The 19,610-nt window shown below is 67.5% G+C and overlaps 2 protein-coding genes across 6 annotated transcripts; one reads left to right on the top strand and one right to left on the bottom strand.

Annotated features, from left to right (window-relative positions):
* Positions 1–14: 14 nt before the first annotated feature.
* KIF1C (kinesin family member 1C) lies at positions 15–8,996 on the bottom strand. The gene is made up of 22 exons (XM_041712181.2): positions 8,881–8,996; positions 7,705–7,828; positions 7,380–7,456; positions 7,132–7,311; positions 6,984–7,049; positions 5,935–6,113; positions 5,750–5,861; positions 4,893–4,970; positions 4,746–4,811; positions 4,577–4,655; positions 4,363–4,441; positions 4,159–4,280; positions 3,806–3,918; positions 3,616–3,695; positions 3,348–3,423; positions 3,174–3,253; positions 2,994–3,088; positions 2,630–2,713; positions 2,199–2,361; positions 2,071–2,128; positions 836–1,357; positions 15–755 (listed from the first exon to the last, which is right to left on the bottom strand). Exons 2-22 carry the CDS (start codon positions 7,808–7,810, stop codon positions 267–269), a joined length of 2,904 nt encoding a protein of 967 aa, XP_041568115.2. The 5' UTR covers positions 7,811–7,828; positions 8,881–8,996; the 3' UTR covers positions 15–266.
* Positions 8,997–9,563: 567 nt separating this feature from the next.
* CAMTA2 (calmodulin binding transcription activator 2) lies at positions 9,564–18,771 on the top strand. 5 transcript variants are annotated; one of them, XM_041712213.2, is made up of 23 exons: positions 9,564–9,689; positions 10,563–10,652; positions 10,730–10,830; positions 11,153–11,220; positions 11,301–11,436; positions 12,231–12,302; positions 12,381–12,570; positions 12,967–13,107; positions 13,611–14,323; positions 14,406–14,529; positions 14,604–14,741; positions 14,885–15,009; positions 15,265–15,476; positions 15,763–15,841; positions 15,996–16,230; positions 16,519–16,688; positions 16,759–16,970; positions 17,279–17,483; positions 17,564–17,635; positions 17,733–17,753; positions 17,976–18,118; positions 18,203–18,277; positions 18,423–18,771. In XM_041712213.2, the coding sequence occupies exons 2-23, from the start codon at positions 10,622–10,624 to the stop codon at positions 18,484–18,486; spliced, it is 3,327 nt and encodes a 1,108-aa protein (XP_041568147.2). In that variant the 5' UTR covers positions 9,564–9,689; positions 10,563–10,621; the 3' UTR covers positions 18,487–18,771. The 5 variants fall into 5 exon arrangements, with proteins under 5 accessions (XP_041568147.2, XP_041568148.2, XP_041568145.2 ...); XM_041712214.2 differs by lacking the exon at positions 17,733–17,753; XM_041712211.2 differs by having other exon boundaries at positions 17,976–18,277.
* The last annotated feature ends 839 nt before the right edge of the window (positions 18,772–19,610 follow it).

Here is a 19,610-nt window from a genome sequence, read left to right as displayed (position 1 = left end):
GAGGCACCAGAACGTGCGGGACGCCCCAAAAATGAGACGCTTCTCTTTAATTAGCGGGATGGCCATTAATTAGGGACTCCCCTGTAAGAAGGGTGGCCCTCCTGACCGAGGGTCCCTCCCACAGACACACACACGCGGGGTGAGGGGTGGGGGCATGTGTGACAGCAGCTGGGGGCCCCCCCGGCAGGGAGACCCCCGATTGTGGGGTAGGGGGAGGCCGCGATTGTCCATTTGGGGGAGGGGGTGTCCCCAAAACCCCACACCCCCTACGGGATGGGGCCCCGCGCCTTCAGGTCGGGAGCGGAGCGCTGGCGCCGGACGCGGGGCGGGGACGCACCCACGGCCGGGGGTGGGGACCCCCCATCCAGGGACCCCCGGCGGGGTCGCCCCGAGGGATGGGCGGGCGTTGGGGGGCTGTTGTCGGCGTGGGGGGGGTCCCCGCCGCTCCCCCAGGCCAGGCGGTGCTGGGGGTTGCTCTTGAAGGGGAAACGCAGCTTGGAGTCCTGGGGGGCCGGGTGGAAGCGTGGGGGTCGTCGGGGGGGCTGCAGGGGCTGCGGGCCCCCCCCCATCAGCCGGGCCTGCTCCTGGCGCAGCCAGCGCAGCCGCCCCCGCCGGAACGCCGGGTCCTGCTCCATGAGCCGGCACAGCCGCGCCGCCGCCGCCGACGGGGGCGAGGGGGGCGCCGAGCCCGACCCCCCGTCCGTGCGGGCCGGGGGGGGGTCCTGGTGGGGCGGCTCAGCCTCGTCAGCATCGTCCTGAGGAGGGGAGGACAGGGGGCTCAGAGGGGTCTGGGGGTTTGTGGCGCTCGGGGGTTTTGGGGCGCCGCAGGACTCACCGGCGGCAGCGGGATGACGCGCTCCATCTGCCCCACGCGGTCGCGCAGGGCGCGGATCTGCTCGTCCTTGGCGCTGTTCTGGCGCTTCACCTCGCGCAGGATCCCCGCCAGCCTGTCCAGGTGCAGCCGCAGCCCCTCCACCTCGCTCACCTGCCCGCCGCCCTCCTCATCCTCGCCGGCGTTCCGCACGTCCCGCACGTCCCGCGTGTCCCGGCCGCCGTCGCGCTCGGTGGGATCGGCGGGATCGCGCTTGCCGTGGCGGCGGCACAGCTCCCGCACCGCCTGCGCCTTCAGGTCGGCCATGCTCACCCACGACGTCGGTGACGGTGATGGTGACGGTGTCGGGGAGCCGCGGCGGCGCTGTGGGATCTGGTAGACGCGCAGCGGCTCCCGGCGCTTGCCCGGTGCCGGTAACGGGAGCCCGGCCCGGCGCAGCACCGAGCGCACGGCGGGCGCCGGCAGCGCCTGGCGCAGCGAGGAGATCAGGCGCCAGCCGGCCTCGTAGCACGGAGGGTCCTCGGGCTGTGGGGTGACACGGCGGGGGGACGTGAGAGCCACGAGGGACACCGGGAACGTGCCCGAGGAGACGCCCGATTCACAACCAGAACGGTTGTGGGACATGAAGGGGACCCAGAGGAGCCGGGGGTCACCTGTGACACCCGGGGACAATCCCTGAGTGCCCCTGGGGGTCACCTGTGACACCCGGGGACGATCCCTGAGTGCCCCTGGGGGTCACCTGGGACACCCGGGGACAATCCCTGAGTGCCCCTGGGGGTCACCTGTGACACCCGGGGACAATCCCTGAGTGCCCCTGGGGGTCACCTGTGACACCCGGGGACGATCCCTGAGTGCCCCTGGGGGTCACCTGTGACACCCAGGGACAATCCCTGAGTGCCCCTGGGGGTCACCTGTGACACCCGGGGACGATCCCTGAGTGCCCCTGGGGGTCACCTGTGACACCTGGGGACGATCCGAGTGCCCCTGGGGGTCACCTGTGACACCCGGGGACGATCCCTGAGTGCCCCTGGGGGTCACCTGTGACACCCAGGGACGATCCGAGTGCCCCTGGGGGTCACCTGTGACACCCGGGGACGATCCCTGAGTGCCCCTGGGGGTCACCTGTGCCACCTGGGGACGATCTGAGTGCCCCTGGGGGTCACCTGTGACACCCGGGGACGATCCCGGGACACTCACGGGACACCAGAGTGCCCCAGGGACCCCCCAGCCCCCCTCACCTGCGGCCGCTCCGACACTTCCTTCTCCGGATGGGGTTGGTTCTCCAGCTCCTGGAGCCTGGGTGGGGGGACACGCTCAGTGTGAGCCCCCCAACCACCCCCAGTGTGTCCCCGGGCCATGTCCCCACCTCTGCAGGCGCATGTCGATGCCCTGCTGCTCCAGCAGCTCCCGCTGCGCCAGGTTCCAGTCCGGGGGCGGCCCCGGGGACGCGCCCCGTTCCCGCTCCCGCCGCGCCTGCTCCGGGTGCGTGAAGCGGAACACGTGGTTCTTCCCCAAAATGAGGCGGTGGCCTGGTTTGGGGGGGGTTGGAGGGGTCACAGCAGGGTCACGGGGAGATTTGTGCAGGGTCACGGGGAGATTTGGGGGATTTAGGTGGGAAATGGCGGGTTGAGAGTGTCAAAATGAACTCGAGAGAAAGTTTGGGGGTGACACAAGATTGAAGGGAATTTGGGGGGCACGGCGAGGTTTTTGTGAGGGATCAAGCGAGAGGCGCAGGGACTTGGGACGGGGATTTTGGGGAGACACACAGAGACCGGGGAGGGCTTTGGGGGTCCCTACCCGACTTGAGCACCACCGGCTCCGTCACCTGCTTCCCGTTGACGTAGGTCTCGGCCCCCTCACACGGCTCCAGCGTCACCACAACTTCAGGAGGGGACAGCAAGCGGAGGGCGAGTCACCGCCCTGCTGCACCGAGGCGGGGGAACCCCAAATCCCACCCCAAATCCCACCCCAAATCCCACCCCAAACCCCCCCAGCCCCACCGGCACGGGGGCAGCGGTACCTGGGGGCGCCGCGGTGACCTGCTCCAGTGGCAGCATTTGGGGGAGGGAGCGGGGGAGAAACAGCAATTACGGCGTGCCAGGAGCGGGGTGGGCGAGGGGGGCACCCCAAAAACCGGCGCCCCCCGCCCCGAACGGCGTACCTTCCCCCGAGGGGTCGGCGCGGCTGCGGAAGAGGCAGTGCTGCTCCCGGATGAACGGCCCCGACAGTTTGATGTCCACGTCCACCTGGCCCACCCTGCAGGAGAGGGGGGGCACAGAGCAAATTGTTGGTCTGGGGGTCGCCCCGAGGGGGTTTGGGGGTGCCACAGCCCCCCGCTCACCTGGTCACGCCGTCTTTGATGTGGTACAGGAGGCACTCGGACATCAGCGGGTCCTCGTTGAGGTTCACCAAGTGCGGGGTCTTTTTTGGGGAGGGGGGCGCAAAATTAAAAACCAGTCAGGGTTCTGGGGGGACCCTCAAGGTGTGGCCCCCACCCCAGCCCTGTCTGACTTGCCTTTTTTGGGGAGAATACCCCGACGGTGCCGCCGTCCTCCCGCAGAGCCACCCCCATCTCAGCCAGCAGCGCTTCCCTGGGGGGCACAGGGAATTTGGGGGGCTTTGGAGGAGGTCAGGGGGACTTCAGGGATGAGATTTGGGGGGGAGGGGGCTCTAGGGGGGTGCACCAAGAGCATTTGGGCTGACCGTGGTGAGGCTGGGGGGGTTAGGGGTATTTGGGGGTGTTGGGGAACATTTTGGGGGTCGTGGTGGGGGCCCCCCCTCACCTCTCCAGCCTCAGGGCTTCCGTCCGCCGCAGCTTCTCCTCCCACGTCTCGTTCAGCTCCGCGATGATTTTCTCCGTCTCCTGTCAGGAACAACAATTGTGGGGGGCGGGGGGGAGGTCCCCAAGATTTGGGGGAGGGGGTCACGGCTCCCTGTGGATCAGGGAGGGGCTGGGAGGTGTTTTAGGGTCACCTGCAGGCGCTCCATGGCCTCCGTAGGGCCCAGGGGGGGCTCCAGCCCCGGGTCCCCATTGAGGGTGGGGGACATCGTGGCAGCGGGGCCGGACACAGGGGTGTCAGAGAGACCTATGGGGAGATGGGGGGCTCGGTGGAGGGGGTGTATTGCCGCCTGAACCCCCACATCAAACCCCCAGCACCACAGCTGCGCCCCCCACGCTGTCCCTAAACCCCCTCTGCCCCCCAAACCTCTCTGCAACCGAGACCCCAAATCCGCCCCCTCTACAGAACCCTCTCAATCTGACCCCCAGACCCCACAGACCCCTTCAGCTGCACCCTCAGCGCCCCAAATCCCGCCCAGCCCCTCACCCTGGGCGCTGAGCAGCTCCCGCAGCCGCGTCACCTCCGCCCGCAGCTCTCGGATCAGCCGCGCGTTCGGGTCCTCGTTGATCACCGCGTGGCACCGGATCTGCTTCGTGCGGTCGGCGTAGCTGGGGGGGGGACAAACGGGGCAGGATCAGGGCTGGGACCCCCCCAGAACTCCCCAAAACCCCCCCAGAGCCCCTGGCTCACCGCAGCGTGCTCAGCGTCTCCTCGTAGCTGCTGTCGGCGGGGCTGAGCGCGGCGATCATGGCCGTGCGCGAGTTCCCGCCTGCGGGGACGCCGTCAGCGGGGGCCGCGCGCCCCAAAACGCCTCCTCGCGCCCCAAAACGCCTCCTCGCGCCCCAAAACGCCTCCTCGCGCCCCAAAACGCCTCCTCGCGCCCCCCGCGCCCCCTCCAACCCACCCAGGTTCTCCTTCAGCAGCCACGTCAGCACCGAGTCCCGGTACGGGATGAAATCCGCCTTCTTCTTCTTGCTGCTCTGCTGCGGACGGGGCAGGGTTGGGGGGTCTCCCCAAAAATCAGCGGGACCCCCCGAAGGTGGGTGCGGGGATGGGGAGAACCCCAGACTCACCGCCTCAGCCAGGGCGGAGATGACCTTGCCCAGAGTGGTCAGGGACTTGTTGATGTTGGCGCCTTCCTGGGGAGGGGGACAGAGGCTCAGACGGGTTCTGGGGGGTCACCCCCTCTTTTTTGGGGGGCGCAGGGGGTCACGGCTCACCTTGAGGCGGATGCCCTTGGCCCCCGAGGCGTCGGCGCGCTCGCTGCCCGCCAAGTCCACCAGGCTGATGCGGCTCACCTGGGGGGAAGCAGGGGGATTTGGGGGGATTTGAGAGAGAATTCTGGGGGGAAATGAGGGTTTGAGGGGATTTGGGGGGATCTGGGAGGGAATTCTGGGGAAAAATGAGGGTTTGAGGGGATTTGGGGGGGAATTCTGGGGGGAAATGAGGGTTTGAGGGGATTTGGGGGGATCTGGGAGGGAATTCTGGGGGGAAACGAGGGTTTGAGGGGATTTGGGGGGATTTGGGAGGGAATTCTGGGGGAAAATGAGGGATTGAGGGGATTTGGGGGGATCTGGGAGGGAATTCTGGGGGGATCTGGGAGGGAATTCTGGGGGGGAAAGGAGGGTTTGAGGGGATTTGGGAGGGAATTCTGGGGGGAAATGAGGGTTTGAGGGGATCTGGGGGGATCTGGGAGGGAATTCTGGGGGGAATGAGGGTTTGAGGGGATTTGGGAGGGAATTCTGGGGGGAAACGAGGGTTTGAGGGGATTTGGGGGGATCTGGGAGGGAATTCTGGGGGGGAAACGAGGGTTTGAGGGGATTTGGGGGGATCTGGTAGGGAATTCTGGGGGGGAAACGAGGGTTTGAGGGGATTTGGAAGGGAATTCTGGGGGGGAAACAAGGGTGTGAAGGGATTTGGGGGGGTTTTGTGGAATTCTGATTTGAGAGAGCGGAGAGAATGGCTGATTGCCCACTGCAGGATTTTGGGGGGACTCGGGGTATTGCAGGGGGTGATTCCAGGGGGATCCAACACCGGGTTTAGGGGGTTTAGGGGGTGACTCTGGGGCTGCCCTGACCTTCTCCGTGGTGAGGTCGCTGAGCGGGTCCTGCCGGCGCTGGCTGAAGACGATGGTGAACACGGCGTGCGAGCGGCTGCTCGTCTCGTTCATGTTGGTGGCTGCCACCGTCCTGCGGGGCGGTTCGGTGGGACCCTCGGGGTCCAGGGGGCTTTGGGGGTGCCCCCTGCCCCTCCGTGGCTCACCTGGCCTTGTTGCCGCTGTCCATGAGGTCGGCGATGTCGGCGAAGGAGGCGACGGCCAAGCGCGACAGGTCCTGCACGTAGGGCCCGAGCAGGGGGTGCTCCCGCACCCGCAGCCCCCCACGGCTCTTGGGGTTCAGCAGGTCCCGCACCCGCTCGCAGTAGATCTCCAGGTAGCTCACCTGGGGGGGCCCCACACCGTCAGGAGAGCCCCAAAAATCGTGGGGGTCGGGGGTGAAACCGCAAAGCGGCGGTGGGGAAAGAGCCAAACCGGGAGGGAACGGATGGGGATGTGGGGGGAGGAATCCCCGAAATGGTGATGGGGGGAGGAATCCCCGAAATGGTGATGGGGGGAGGAATCCCCAAAATGGTGATGGGGGGAGGAATCCCCAAAATGGTGATGGGGGAGGAATCCCCGAAATGGTGATGGGGGGGGAGGAATCCCCAAAATGGTGATGGGGGAAGCCCCCAAAACGTTGGGGTGGGTGGCAGATGAACCCCCAAACTGCTATGGGGAGTGTGGGGCGAGTCTGCAAGAGCTGAACACCCAAATTGCCTGGGGGAGGTGGGTCTGCAAGCCAGGGGCCGTGCTCTGAACCCCCAAACCCCCCTCACCACCTCCCCTAAGAAAAAGGATTTTCCTTTCCAAACCCCTTTGGGGGGGAAACGAGGGTTTGAGGGGATTTGGGGGGGATCTGGGAGGGAATTCTGGCAGGGAAATGAGGGTTTGAGGGGATTTGGGGGGATCTGGGAGGGAATTCTGGTGGGGAAATGAGGGTTTGAGGGGATTTGGGGGGATCTGGGAGGGAATTCTGGTGGGGAAATGAGGGTTTGAGGGGATTTGGGGGGATCTGGGAGGGAATTCTGGTGGGGAAATGAGGGTTTGAGGGGATTTGGGGGGATCTGGGAGGGAATTCTGGTGGGGAAATGAGGGTTTGAGGGGATTTGGGGGGATCTGGGAGGGAATTCTGGGGGGGAAATGAGGGTTTGAGGGGATTTGGGGGGATCTGGGAAGGAATTCCTTCCCTTCCCAAACCCCAGATCTGCCTCACCTCCACAGAAAAAGAAAGCTCAGGCGACCCCTCCCGAGCGACGCGGGCGAACAGGTCCTCGCAGAGCTGCGGGCGAGCGGCGCTGAGCTGCGGCTGCGGGGGGCTGCCGCCCTTCCCCAGCCCCTGGGGAGCCCCCCAGGCCCCGGACCTGCGGGATAATCCCGCGCTGCCCCGGCTCCTGCCGCCCCATCATGGTGTAGGACTTGCCGGCGCCCGTCTGGCCGTAGGCGAGGATGCAGACGTTGTAGCCCTCGAAGGCGTGCGCCAGCATCTCCTCCCCGATGTCCTGGTACACGCGGCGCTGCGAGGCGAAGTTGGGGTCCTCCTCCTGCGGGGCAGCGAGTCAGGGACCCCCGGAGCACCCATGGGTGCCCCCCACGCCCGGCCGGCACTCACCGAGGTGTGGGACCAGTAGGAGTAGTCGAAGGTGAAGTGTTTGGTGGCTTCTTTGGGGAGCTTGGGGTTGGTGATGCCTGGGGGTGACAGCGGCGTTGGGGTGACCCCCCCACGTCACCCTCAGCCCCCACAGCGCCCCACGTCACCATCACCCCCCCAAAAACCTCTCCGTGGCTATTTTTAGCCCGGCGGCAGCTGGTCCTCCGGGCCCGAGGCCAGCACGGGACAAGGACGGGGACAGGGTGGGGGGGTTCCCACGGCGGTGCCCCCACCCCGGGGCGCTCCCGCTGCGGACCCCCGTCCCACGCGCCCCCCAATCACTCACAGGTGGTGTTCCCCCGCATCTGGATGACGCACTTGGCCTGGCGGCTGCTCTCCCTGGCGCTGAAGGGCCGCACTCGGACCGCCACCTTCACCGAGGCGCCCGCCATGCCCGCGACAGCCTCACCCTGTCGCGACAGAGGGACGCGCTGACCCGCCGGGACCCTCCGCCCGGGGGTGCGGGACCCCTGGTGACACCCGCCACCCACCCCAGCGGCTCCCAGCTGTGGGATCGGGGCCTGGATCCGCGTCCCTGCCCCAATCCCGCTCAAGGAGAGCCCTAAAAATAACCCGGGGCGGTGCTGGGGGAGGGGGTGACCAAAGAGCCCCCCCAGCCCGACCCCCCCCCAGCACCCCCGAGGCACGCTGGCAGGGTCAAAGGTCAGGGCTGGGGGTGAAGGGTGGGATTTGGGGTGAGGAGAGAGGAAGAGGAGGGTGAGAAGCCCCCCTGGATCTCCCCCCACCACTGCCAGGTGACGCCAGGTCAGCACAAACAGCACATGACACCCCTTACCCTGCCCCTGACCCCCCCAAAATGCGGCGGCCCACCCCCGGGGCTGAGCCCCCCCACCACACAAAACCCTAAACCCAATTTCTACACCACTCTAACCCCTCAAGCCCCCTATAGGACCCCTAAACCCAATTTCTACACCCTTCTAACCCCTTAAATCCCCTATAGGACCCCTAAACCCAATTTCTACACCCTTCTAACCCCTTAAATCTGCTATAGGACCCCTAAACCCAACTCCTAAACTCCTCTAACCCCTCAAACTGCCCTAAACCCAATTCCTACACCCCTCTAACCCCTTAAACCCCCTATAGGACCTCTAAACCCAATTTCTACACCTCTCTAACCCCTTAAATCTCCTATAGGACTCCTAAACCCAATTCCTACACCCCTCTAATCCCTCAAACTGCCCTAAACCAAACTCCTACCCCACTCCAACCCCTCAAACCCCCCCTAACCCGCCTTTTAGGCACCCGAGCCCCCCGAGCCCCGTGCCCAGCACTCCCAAACCACCCCGCAGCCTCTCCAGACCCACCCCCCGCTCCCCGGGATGCCCCTAACCCCCCGTCCCACACTCCCGGTACCCCCCGGGACCCCCCGGGACCCCCCCAACCCGCGCCCCCCGGATTTGCCCCCCAAGCCCCGGCACCTCCCGGGCCCCTCCGCGCTCACCGGCCCCGTGGTGCCGCATCCCCCTGGCCCGGGCCGGTCCCGGCGGTTCCGCCGCTCCGGTCCCGGCGGGTCCGGCTCCGGGGCTGCGGCCGCGCCCGGCGGGGCGGGGCGGGGCGGGGGGCGTGGCCTGCCGCATGAGGCCCCGCCCCCTCTTAAAAGGGCAACGCCGTGCCGGTGAGCCCCACCTCTATCTTACCTCGCGATTTTCCCTGTTGTTTCTCTCTCCTTTTTCCTTCAAGGTTGTGTTTTCTCCATTTCTTCCTCACGCATCTGTATTTTTCTCGTGAAATGGTCATTTCCATTCTGTCTTAATTTTTTTCTTTCTTCTTTTTCCCTTAGGTTTGCCTACATTATTTTTTTCGCTCAAAAACGGCTGCAGAAAACCCCCAAATCTTCAAAATGGCCCCAAAGTCGCCTCAAGAACTTTTATTTCCAATCCTAATGGTACTTTCCATACAACTGGAAACCTTATTTCGTGGCTGCGTAGCCTCAGAGTAGAACTAGCAGTACTAGCCGTAGAGTTTACTGTGTAGGCAAGGCTGAATGCTTGTGAATTCATCGGCGTACTCAATAAAAGCAACAGCCAACGAGACACCGGCGCTGTTTAATTAAAAAATTAATCTTCGGCGCCCCCCCGCCCACACGACCCCGAATGACCCCGCCCTGGCCACGCCCCCGCCCGGCGGCGCTGCCCCGCCCCTTGCGCGCTGACGTCACGCGCCGGCGGCGCTGGCCCGCGGCGGGCGGGAAGATGGCGGCGGGCGGCGGGGGCGGGGGCGGCGGCGGCGGCGGCGGCCCTGAGGCGCCAGGTGGGGCCGGGGGGGCCGGGGCGGGGCCGAGGGCGGGGCCCGGGAGGTGTGGGGCGGGGAGGGGTCCGTTGTGTGGGGCGGGATGTGGGGTGGAGATGTGGGGCGCAGTGGGCGGGGCGGGGGGGGTCCATAGGGCGGAGATGTGGGGAGCAGTGGGGCGGAGATGGGGGTACAGGTCAGGGTTGTGGGGTGGAGTGGGGAGGGACGTGTGGGGTTATAGGGCAGGGATGTGTGGGGTTATAGGGCAGGGATGTGTGGGGTTATAGGGCAGGGACGTGTAGGGTTATAGGGCAGGGATGTGTGGAGTTGTAGGGCAGGGATGTGTAGGGTTATAGGGCAGGGATGTGTGGGGTTATAAGGCAGGGATGTGTGGGGTTATAGGGTAGGGATGTGTGGGGTTATAGGGCAGGAATGTGTGTGGTTGTAGGGCAGGGATGTGTGGGGTTATAGGTCAGGGATGTGTGGGGTTATAGGTCAGGGACGTGTGGCGTTATAGGGCAGGGATGTGTGGGGTTATAGGGCAGGGATGTGTGGGGCTATAGGTCAGGGATGTGTGGGGTTATAGGGAAGGGATGTGTGGGGTTATAGGGCAGGGATGTGTGGGGCTATAGGTCAGGGATGTGTGGGGTTATAGGGAAGGGATGTGTGGCGTTATAATGCAGAAATGTGTGGGGTTGTAGGGCAGGGATGTGTGGAGTTATAGGGCAGGGATGCGCGGGATATGGGGCAGGGATGTGCAGGATATGGGGCAGAGCTCCTGGGTGTAACAGGGGCAGCTGCTGCGGACGGTGCCGGGGTCTCTGCTCCTGTGTCCCCCCCGGTGCCATCCCGCTGTCCCCCCACCCCATCAGCCGTTTTTGGGGGTCCCTGCAGGTTCCAGCCCCTCCTGTGCCCCCCGAGGGGAGCCCTGAGGGCCCCACAGGCGCCCCGAGATGAGCAGCAAGGAGCCCCCCGAGGTCTCTGGTAAGGGCGGGGTTGTGGGGGGCACGGGGGGCACGGGGGGGACGCGCGGTGGGGACGCTGAGCCCTCCTCCCGGCAGAGAGGAGCCACCTGAAGGTTTTCCTGCCACGGAAACTGGTGGAATGTTTGCCCAAATGTCCCGTCCTGCCCAAGGAGCAGCTGCGCTGGAACACCAACGAGGTGTGGGGGGTGTGGGGGGCTGGCAGAGGGGTGTGGGGAGGTGGGAATGGGGACAGAGGGGACGTGTGGGGCACGGGAATGGGGATGGAAGGGACGTGGGGCATGTGGGGACACGGGAATGGGGTGGAAGGGACGTGGGGCATGTGGGGACACGGAAGGGACGTTAAAAGGACGCAGGAAGGGGGCTGGCTGGGGATGGGGGGAAGATGTGGGGCAGGGAAGGGATGTGGCAGGACGGGGGGACATCAAGGCAGCGTGTCAGCAATGGGGTGACACAGCTGGTGGGGCACAGGGGACACAACCGGGCCGCCTGTCCCCCCAGGAAATCGCCTCGTACCTCATCACCTTTGAGAAACACGACGAGTGGCTCTCGTGCTCCCCAAAAACCAGGTGGGGGGGCCCAGGGAGGCGCCCTGGGGGGCTGGGGGGGCCCCGGGGGGCTCCCGGGGGCCCCCTGACCCCGTGTCCAGGCCGCAGAACGGGTCGGTGATCCTCTACAACCGGAAGAAGGTCAAGTACCGCAAGGACGGGTACTGCTGGAAGAAGCGCAAAGATGGGAAGACGACGCGCGAGGACCACATGAAGCTGAAGGTGCAGGGAGTAGAGGTAGGAGGTCTCCAAAACAGCCCCCCCCCCCACTCAAAAATGCCTGATGCCCCCCAAATAATCAGCCCTTTCCATAAAATTGCCCCTGGTTCAGGTGTGGGGAGCTGGGAGGGGATAGAGGGTGTCAGGACACACAGGAGGGGGGTCAGGGGGTGCTGGGTGCTCTCAAGGGACAGCTTTGGTGTGCTGGGCACACCCAGTGGGTGCTTTAGGTGGTCCAAGATCCCCAGATGTGTGTCTAGGGGCGCGGGGAGCTCCCTGGTTGGTGGTTTGGGGGTGTTGGGAGTTGCCCAAAATGGGCTCTGGGGATGTCTGCACCAGCACAGGGCAGTTTGAGGGTGACGGGGATCCCTTGGGGGGCACTTTGGGGGTGTTGGGAGATGCCCAGAATGGGCTCTGGGGGTGCCAGGACCAGCACGGGGCGGTTTGAGGGTGACGGGGGTCCCTTGGGGGGCACTTTGGGGGTGTTGGGAGATGCCCAAAATGGGCTCTGGGGGTGTCAGGACCAGCACGGGGCTGTTTGAGGGTGACAGGGGTCCCTCGGGGGGCACTTTGGGGGTGTTGGGAGATGCCCAGAATGGGCTCTGGGGGTGTCAGGGCCATCATGGGGTGGTTTGAGGGTGACGGGGATCCCTCGGGGGGCACTTTGGGGGTGTCACGCTCCTAGCTGAAAGCTTGGGGTTGCCCACACTTGGCTACGAGACCCCCACAAGATGCAGCGACCCCCCCAGAGGCCGCTGTGGGGCTCTGGTGGATGTTGGGGGGCTCCCCCAATCTGTTCTGTCCCCCCCCAGTGCCTCTACGGCTGCTACGTCCACTCCTCCATCGTCCCCACCTTCCACCGCCGCTGCTACTGGCTGCTGCAGGTAACGGGGGGCACCGGGACCCCCCCAGCCCTGCCGGGACCCCCCGGGCCCTCCCCAGAGCTGCCGTGTGCCCCCCAGAACCCCGACATCGTGCTGGTGCACTACCTGAACGTGCCGGCCATGGAGGAGTGCGGCCGGCCCTGCGCCCCCCGGCTCTGCAGCCCCCCGCTCTGCGCCGGGGCCCCCCCGATCTGCGCCGCCGCCGCCGACCCCCGCGAGTGGCTCAAGTGGTCCCAGGAGGAGCTGGTGGCCCAGCTGCGCCCCATGTGTGAGTGGGCTGCCCCCCGAGCCTTTCCCTTGGGGGGTTCACCCCACGGCTCGGGGGGGAGGGAGAGACGCCCTAAATCCGCTCTTCTGACAGATTTGTTGTGCCCTCCATGGAAATCTGCAGGATAAAGTGGGGCTGGGGGTGCGGGGGATACCCCCAGACACACCTGTGGGGTTTTGCCTCCCTTTTCCTGTGGGGTGAGCTAAAATTGGGGCAGCGTGAGGCTGTTTTGGGGGTTTGAGGAGGACGCCCCAAACCTTCTTAGAGAGGAAAGTTGTACCATCTTTCCCACGGGATGGGGTGGGGTGAGGGGGTGTGTGTGGCTGTTTTGGGGGACTGGACAGAGAGTGCACCGCACAGCTCCGTTCCTGAGGGATTTTCCCCCTTTTCCCACAGTCCACGGGGTGAAGTGGGGCTGTGGGAACGGGGGGGCTGCCCCCGGGCTGTCCCTGGAGCAGCTGGTGCAGCACGTCCTGGAGCGGCACCAGGCCCGGCCACCACCCCGTACCCACGCCTGCCTCTGCGCCGGGGGCCTGGGTGAGACAGAACCCCCAAAACCCCCCGGGAACCCCCCAGAACCCCCCAAAACCCCCCGGGAACCCCCCAAAACCCCCCGGGAACCCCCCAGAACCCCCCAAAACCCCCCAGAACCCCCCAAAACACCCCGGGAACCCCCCAGAACCCCCTGGAACCCCGTGGGGCTCCTCCAGCTCACAGGGACCCCCAAACCCCTGGGGACCCCACCGGGACTCCCATCCCACAAACCTTCCATCTCTTCCTGGGCTACTCCTCAACCCTCCCTGGGATCCCCCCAAAACCAGTGCAGCACCCTGAACCCCCTTGGGAGTGCCCAGAACCCCCTCAGCACCCCAAAGTGTCCTTTGGACCCACGTGGAACCGCCCCAAACCCCTCGGGACAGCCCCAAATTCACTCTGAACGCCCTGAATCTCTTCGGGACCTCCCCAAATTCTCCTGCCACCCCGAAATGTGCCCCAAACCTCCCTGTGCCCTACTGATGCTCCCCCTTTGCCCCCCGCAGGCGCTCCCGGCCACAAGTGCAGCAGCACCAAACACCGCATCATCTCCCCCAAAGTGGAGCGGGGGGGCGAGGGGGACCCCCCCAAACCCGCCCCCTCCTCCCCTGACACCACCCAGCCCTCCCCAGGCCTGGGGGGGGGCTCGGCGCCCCCCGAGGGGTCCCGGGCCCCCCCGTTTCCCCCCGCCGGGGGGCTGCCGCTCCTGGTGGTGGCCAGTTTGGGCGGGGGGGCAGCGCCGGGGGGGCCGGAGCAGCCGCTGGGCCTGACCCCCAGCCAGCACCTGGTGACCCCCGAGGGCACCTGCCCCACCGCCCCGCCGCCCCCGGCTGCCTTCGACCCCGACTGCTTCCTCAACAGCCCCCGCCGCGGGCAGACCTACGGCTGCGAGGCCGAGGCCCCCCCCGGCGCGCCCCCCCGACCCCCAGCCGCCGCCCCGAAACTGGAGGAGGATGAGGAGGAGGCGGAGGAAGAGGAGGAGCAGGAGGGAAAAGAGGCCGCGGTTCCCCAGGACCCCCTCTGCGAACTCAGCGCCGCCCCCCCGCCCCAGCCCCCGTTCCCCCTGCCCTTCCCTGAGCTGCTGGTGGGGGACACGGGGGTCCCCCCAAACCTGCGCGAGCCCCCCCACACCCCCCACCTCCCCTCCTCCCCCACGGGCCCCCCCAGCGACCCCCCTGTGGCCATCACGGATTTCTCCCCGGAGTGGTCATACCCCGAGGTGAGCGCTTTGGGGGGCTGCTCCCCCCTCAGCCCCTCTGCCCCTATTCCCGGGGGTCCCGCTGACCCCCCGTGTCCCCCAGGGCGGGGTGAAGGTGCTGATCACGGGCCCATGGGGCGACCCGGGTGTCTACTCGTGTCTGTTCGACCGCACCTCGGTTCCGGCCGCGCTGGTCCAGCCGGGCGTCCTGCGCTGCTACTGCCCCCGTGAGTGTCCCCGAGTGGGGGTCCCGCCGGTGTGACCCTCCCCATGGCGCTGACACCCCCGTGTCCCCCCGCAGCCCACGAGGCCGGCGTGGCCGCCCTGCGCGTGGCGTGTCCCCCCCGGCTGCTCTCGGCCGCGGCCCCGTTCGAGTACCGGGCGCGGGGAGCGGCGCGGGGCCCTCCCGGGGCGCAGCTGGACTGGCTGGCGCTGGACGGTGAGTGAGAACCCCCAGGACGGGGCTGAACCCCCCCAAAGCTGTGGGTGGCACCCAAACGCCCGGGTTCCTTTTGGGGTGACGCTCTTTGGGGTTGGGGCTGCTGGGGTGCCCCGCTCACGCTCAGCTTCCCCCTCTGCCAGAGGCCCAGTTCCGTCTGTCCATCCTGGAGCGACTGGAGCAGCTGGAAACGCGCCTCGGGGCGCTGCCCCCGCCCGCACCCCTTCCGCCCCCACGGGGGGGCCCCTCCGAGAGCCCCCCCGAGCAGGTGAGGCCACCCCAACACCTGGAGGTCCCCGTGTCCTCCCGCCTGCTCCGATGGCCCCGATATCCCCGATGTGCCGTGGTGTTGCCTGGCATCCCCTGCACCCGCCAGAATCCGTTGGTGTCCCCTGGGGTACCCCGTTCGTGGGGGTCTCGTGGTGTTTCCTGATGTCCCCGCCATGAACCACTGTCCCCCTCCGCTGTCCCCCGCCCCCTGTGCCACCCTCTCCGTGTGCCCTGATGGGCTCCGTGGCACCAGGGGCCGGGCTCGTCCTTCGAGGCACGCGTGGTGGCCATCTGCGAGGCCATGATGGCCCGGCCGGGCTGGTCGGGGACGTCGCTGGGGACATCGCTGGGGACATCGGGGACCTCGGTGCTGGCGCACGGGGCGACGTTCCGTGGCATGACGCTGCTGCACCTGGCGGCCGCCCAGGGCTACGCCGGCCTGGTGGAGGCTCTTCGGCGCTGGCGGTGAGTGGGGACACCTGGGGACACCTGGGGATGCCTGGGGACACCTGGGGATGCCTGGGGACACCTGGGGACACCTGGGGACAACACCTGGGGACACCTGGGGACAACACCTGGGGACACCTGGGGACACCTGGGGGACACTTGGGGACACCTGGGGACGCCTGGGGACACCTGGGGACGCCTGGGGACACCTGGGGACACCTGGGATGGCGATGGGCACCCCCCTAAGCAGCGTGCCTGAGCAGAGGTGACCCCCTCCAGCCCGTGTCCCTGCCTGTCCCTGCAGGGCGCTGGCAGTTGAGAGCCTGGAGCTGGAGCAGGAGATCGACCCCCTCAACGTGGACCATTTCTCCTGCACCCCTCTGGTAAGGGGACGCTGGGGACAGCGGTGGTGGCAGCGTGGCAGGGCCGGGAACGCGGCGGTGCCGAGGGGATGGGCGCAGGGCGGTGTCCCAGAGGGGTGCCAGGGATGGCATCTCCTTGGGGACACGGTGTGGACGCGTGCCTCGGTGTCCCCAGATGTGGGCGTGTGCCCTGGGGCACCGGGAGGCGGCGGAGCGGCTGTGCCGCTGGGACCGGCGGGCGCTGGCCGTCCCCGACACCCTGGGGCGGCTGCCGCTGGCCCTGGCACGGGCCCGCGGCCACCTGGCCCTGGTCACGCGCCTCGAGGAGCTGCAGATGTCACCCGTGTCCCCGCGCTGTCACCTGCCTGGGCTGCGCATCCCTTCCCCGCTCTCTGCCAGCCCCGACACAGGTATGGCACTGATGGCACTGGCACCTTTTCCCTCTCTGTCACCTCTGTGTGCCCCCAGGGTGTCACTGCTCCCCTCCAGCCTTCCCCCCGTGTCCCCTGTCCTCCCCCAGCATCTGTGTCCCCCCAGTTCCCCCTCCGAGATCTTTGTCCCCCTGTGCATCTCCATGTCCCCCTTGTCCTGCCCACCTTCTTCGTGTCCCTGGCGTGTCCCCCTTGCCATGTCCCCCCCTCTCCTCGGGGTGTGTCCCTCCTGGACTAACCCCCCGCTGCGTGTCCTGCTGTCCCCAGGGCTGAGCACAGCCAGCAGCCTGTCGTCCCCATCGGGGCTCTCGGAGGGCCCTGGCTCTGTCCCGCTGCCCCCCGGCCCCCCTGGACCCTGCGAGGACGACAGCTGGGGGGTGGCAGTGCCCCCCAGCCCCCCCGAGGACGCCCTGACCCTGCCCTCTGACACGCTGCAGGTAAAGGCGGGGACAGCCGGGGCTGGGGACACCCTTCGAGCAGGCGAGTGCCGATGTCCCCCGTCCCCAGGCCGAGGTGGTGACGCTGGCGCGGCAGATCATCGAGGCCACCCCCGAGCGCATCAAGCAGGAGGCGCCAGGGGGGCCACTGGGGGCACTGGGAGCAGCGGGGGGGACCCCGGGGACAACGGGGACACCGGGGCCAGCAGGGCTTGGCGCTGCCATGGCCTGGCTGGCCACGTACCTAGAGAGCGTTGACCGTCCCCCCGCACCTGCCAACAGGTACTCCTGGGGTCGGGGGTGTGCAGGGGCACCCCCAGCTCCCCGTGGGGGTCACCCGAGGGATCCCACAGCCCGGGATCCTCTGGGGGACCCCGTGGCCTGGGACACGTTGGGAGGGTCCTTTATGTCCTGTGGTGGGGGTCCCCCACATCCTCCAAACCCCCCATCCCACTGGGGGTCTCCCCAGGCTGCGGGGACACCGCAGAGTCCTCCTGGGGACGTTCACATCCCTTCCTGCGCGTCTCCCGCTCCTCCCGGGGGCTGCCAGCCCTCAGCCCTGACCCTCCCGTGTGCTGTGTGTCCCCCAGAGCGGAGGCGGCCTCACGGGGGTCCCCAGGGGTCCCCGAGCGGCCGCCCCCGCCCTCGGCCGCGGGCTGGGCTGAGTTCCTGAACGCCTCCGGGGGGGCGCGGGGCGAGGGCGGCGCCGTGGCCCTGCTGACCCTCAGCGACCAGGAGCAGCACGAGCTCTACGAGGCCGCGCGTCTTGTCCAGGGCGCTTTCCGCAAGTACCGGGTGAGTGACCCCCCACCCCCAGCACCCCAAAACCCCCCCGGGGCACTGCTGCTGACCCCCCAACCCCCTGACTCCCCCAGGGCCGCAGGCTGAAGGAGCAGCAGGAGCTGGCTGCCGCCGTCATCCAGCGCTGCTACCGCAAGTACAAGCAGGTACCGAGGCGTGGGGGGCCCAAAACCCCCGCAGACCCCTCTGGGGCACCCCCCAGGCACCCCGGAGCCCCCTAACCCTCTCTCTCTGCCCCACAAGCTGACCTGGATTGCTCTGAAGGTAACAGGGGGGAGTGTTGGGGGGTCACCCAGATTTTGGTGCTGTTTTGAGGGCTCTGGGTGCCCGGGGTCCAGACCGCATGGGCACGGGGGTCTTTGCTTGGGGATATTGGAGTGGGTTTGGGGTGTATCCCCTCTGTCCCCCCAGCTCGAGCAGATGGGGTGCTGGGGTGACACGGGAGTCCCCGTTTGAGGGTGCTGTGACATCCCCCTGTCCCCGCAGTTCGCCCTGTTCCAGCGGATGACGCAGGCCGCCATCCTGATCCAGAGCAAGTTCCGGAGCTACGCGGAGCAGAAGCGGTTCCAGCGGCGCCGGCGCGCGGCCGTGCTCATCCAGCAGCGCTTCCGCAGCCTCCGCCAGCACCGGTGCGGCCGGGGGCGCCGGGGGACGCGGGGGACGCGGGGTGCCGGCGGCACAGGGGTCCTCACCCCCCTCTCCATTCCCCCCAGGAGCACCTTCCTCACCCTCAAGCAGGACCAGGCAGCGCGGAAGATCATGAGGTTCCTGCGGCGCTGCCGCCACCGGTACGGGGATGTCGGGGGGAGCCAAGGGGAGCCGGGAGGTGTCACACGGAGCCGGGGGGAGATGGAGATGGGTGACACTGGGGGCTTCGGGGACAGTGTCTCCAAGGAGCCTGAGCCTCCCCCCAGTTCACCTTCCCTCGCCCAGGATGGAGGAGCTGAAGCAGAACAAGGAGGTGGACAGTTTACAGACGCGGGGCCTGGCCTCGTGACCCCCCCACTGCGGATCCGGGCGCTGGGGGGGCTCCACGCCCCCAAAACGGGGGACCCAGGCAATGGGGGACCCTTGCTGCCCCCCTCACACGGGAGCTCGCCCCCTGCCCCCCCAGGCGTGTCCGGGTGTCCCCCGAGGGCTCGTGCGGAGGGCAAGGAGGGGCAGGAGCCGCCCCGCGCCCCCTCCCCACTCGCCCCTGTCCCCCCCCCCCCGCATGCCCACTGCCCCCCGCCCCGCGTGGGTCCTTTGTACAGAGTTCCATTAAAAAGCGAGGAAGCGGGAATGAGAGCCCCGGTGTGCTTTTGGGTTCGCGTGTGGCGAGGGGGACACAGGGAGGGGACATCTCTGGGGGACACAGGTAGGGGACATCTCTGGGGGACACAGGGAGGGGACATGGCTGGGGGACACAGGGAGGGGACATCGCTGGGGGACACAGGTAGGGGACATCTCTGGGGGACACAGGGAGGGGACATCTCTGGGGGACACAGGTAGGGGACATCTCTGGGGGACACAGGGAGGGGACATGGCTGGGGGACACAGGGATGGGACATGGCTGGGGGACACAGGGAGGGGACATCGCTGGGGGACACAGGGAGGGGACATCGCTGGGGGACACAGGTAGGGGACATCTCTGGGGGACACAGGGAGGGGACATGGCTGGGGGACACAGGGAGGGGACATCGCTGGGGGACACAGGGATGGGACATGGCTGGGGGACACAGGGAGGGGACATTGCTGGGGGGCACAGGGAGGGGACATGGCTGGGGGACACAGGGAGGGGACATTGCTGGGGGACACAGGGAGGGGACATTGCTGGGGGACACAGGGAGGGGACATCGCTGGGGGACAGAGGGAGGGGACATTGCTGGGGGACACAGGTAGGGGACATCGCTGGGGGACACAGGGAGGGGACATCGCTGGGGGGCACAGGGAGGGGACATCGCTGGGGGACACAGGGAGGGGACATGGCTGGGGGACACAGGGAGGGGACATGGCTGGGGGACAGAGGGAGGGGACATGGCTGGGGGACACAGGGATGGGACATGGCTGGGGGACACAGGGATGGGACATGGCTGGGGGCCGTGGGAGGGAGGGGACATCGCTGGGGTACACAGGGAGGGG

The sequence above is a fragment of the Taeniopygia guttata genome, chromosome 32 (genome assembly GCF_048771995.1).
Source record: "Taeniopygia guttata chromosome 32, bTaeGut7.mat, whole genome shotgun sequence".
Lineage (NCBI taxonomy): Eukaryota > Metazoa > Chordata > Aves > Passeriformes > Estrildidae > Taeniopygia > Taeniopygia guttata.
Note: the sequence above shows the minus strand (reverse complement) of the source record. Positions and strands in the feature narration are given on the sequence as shown.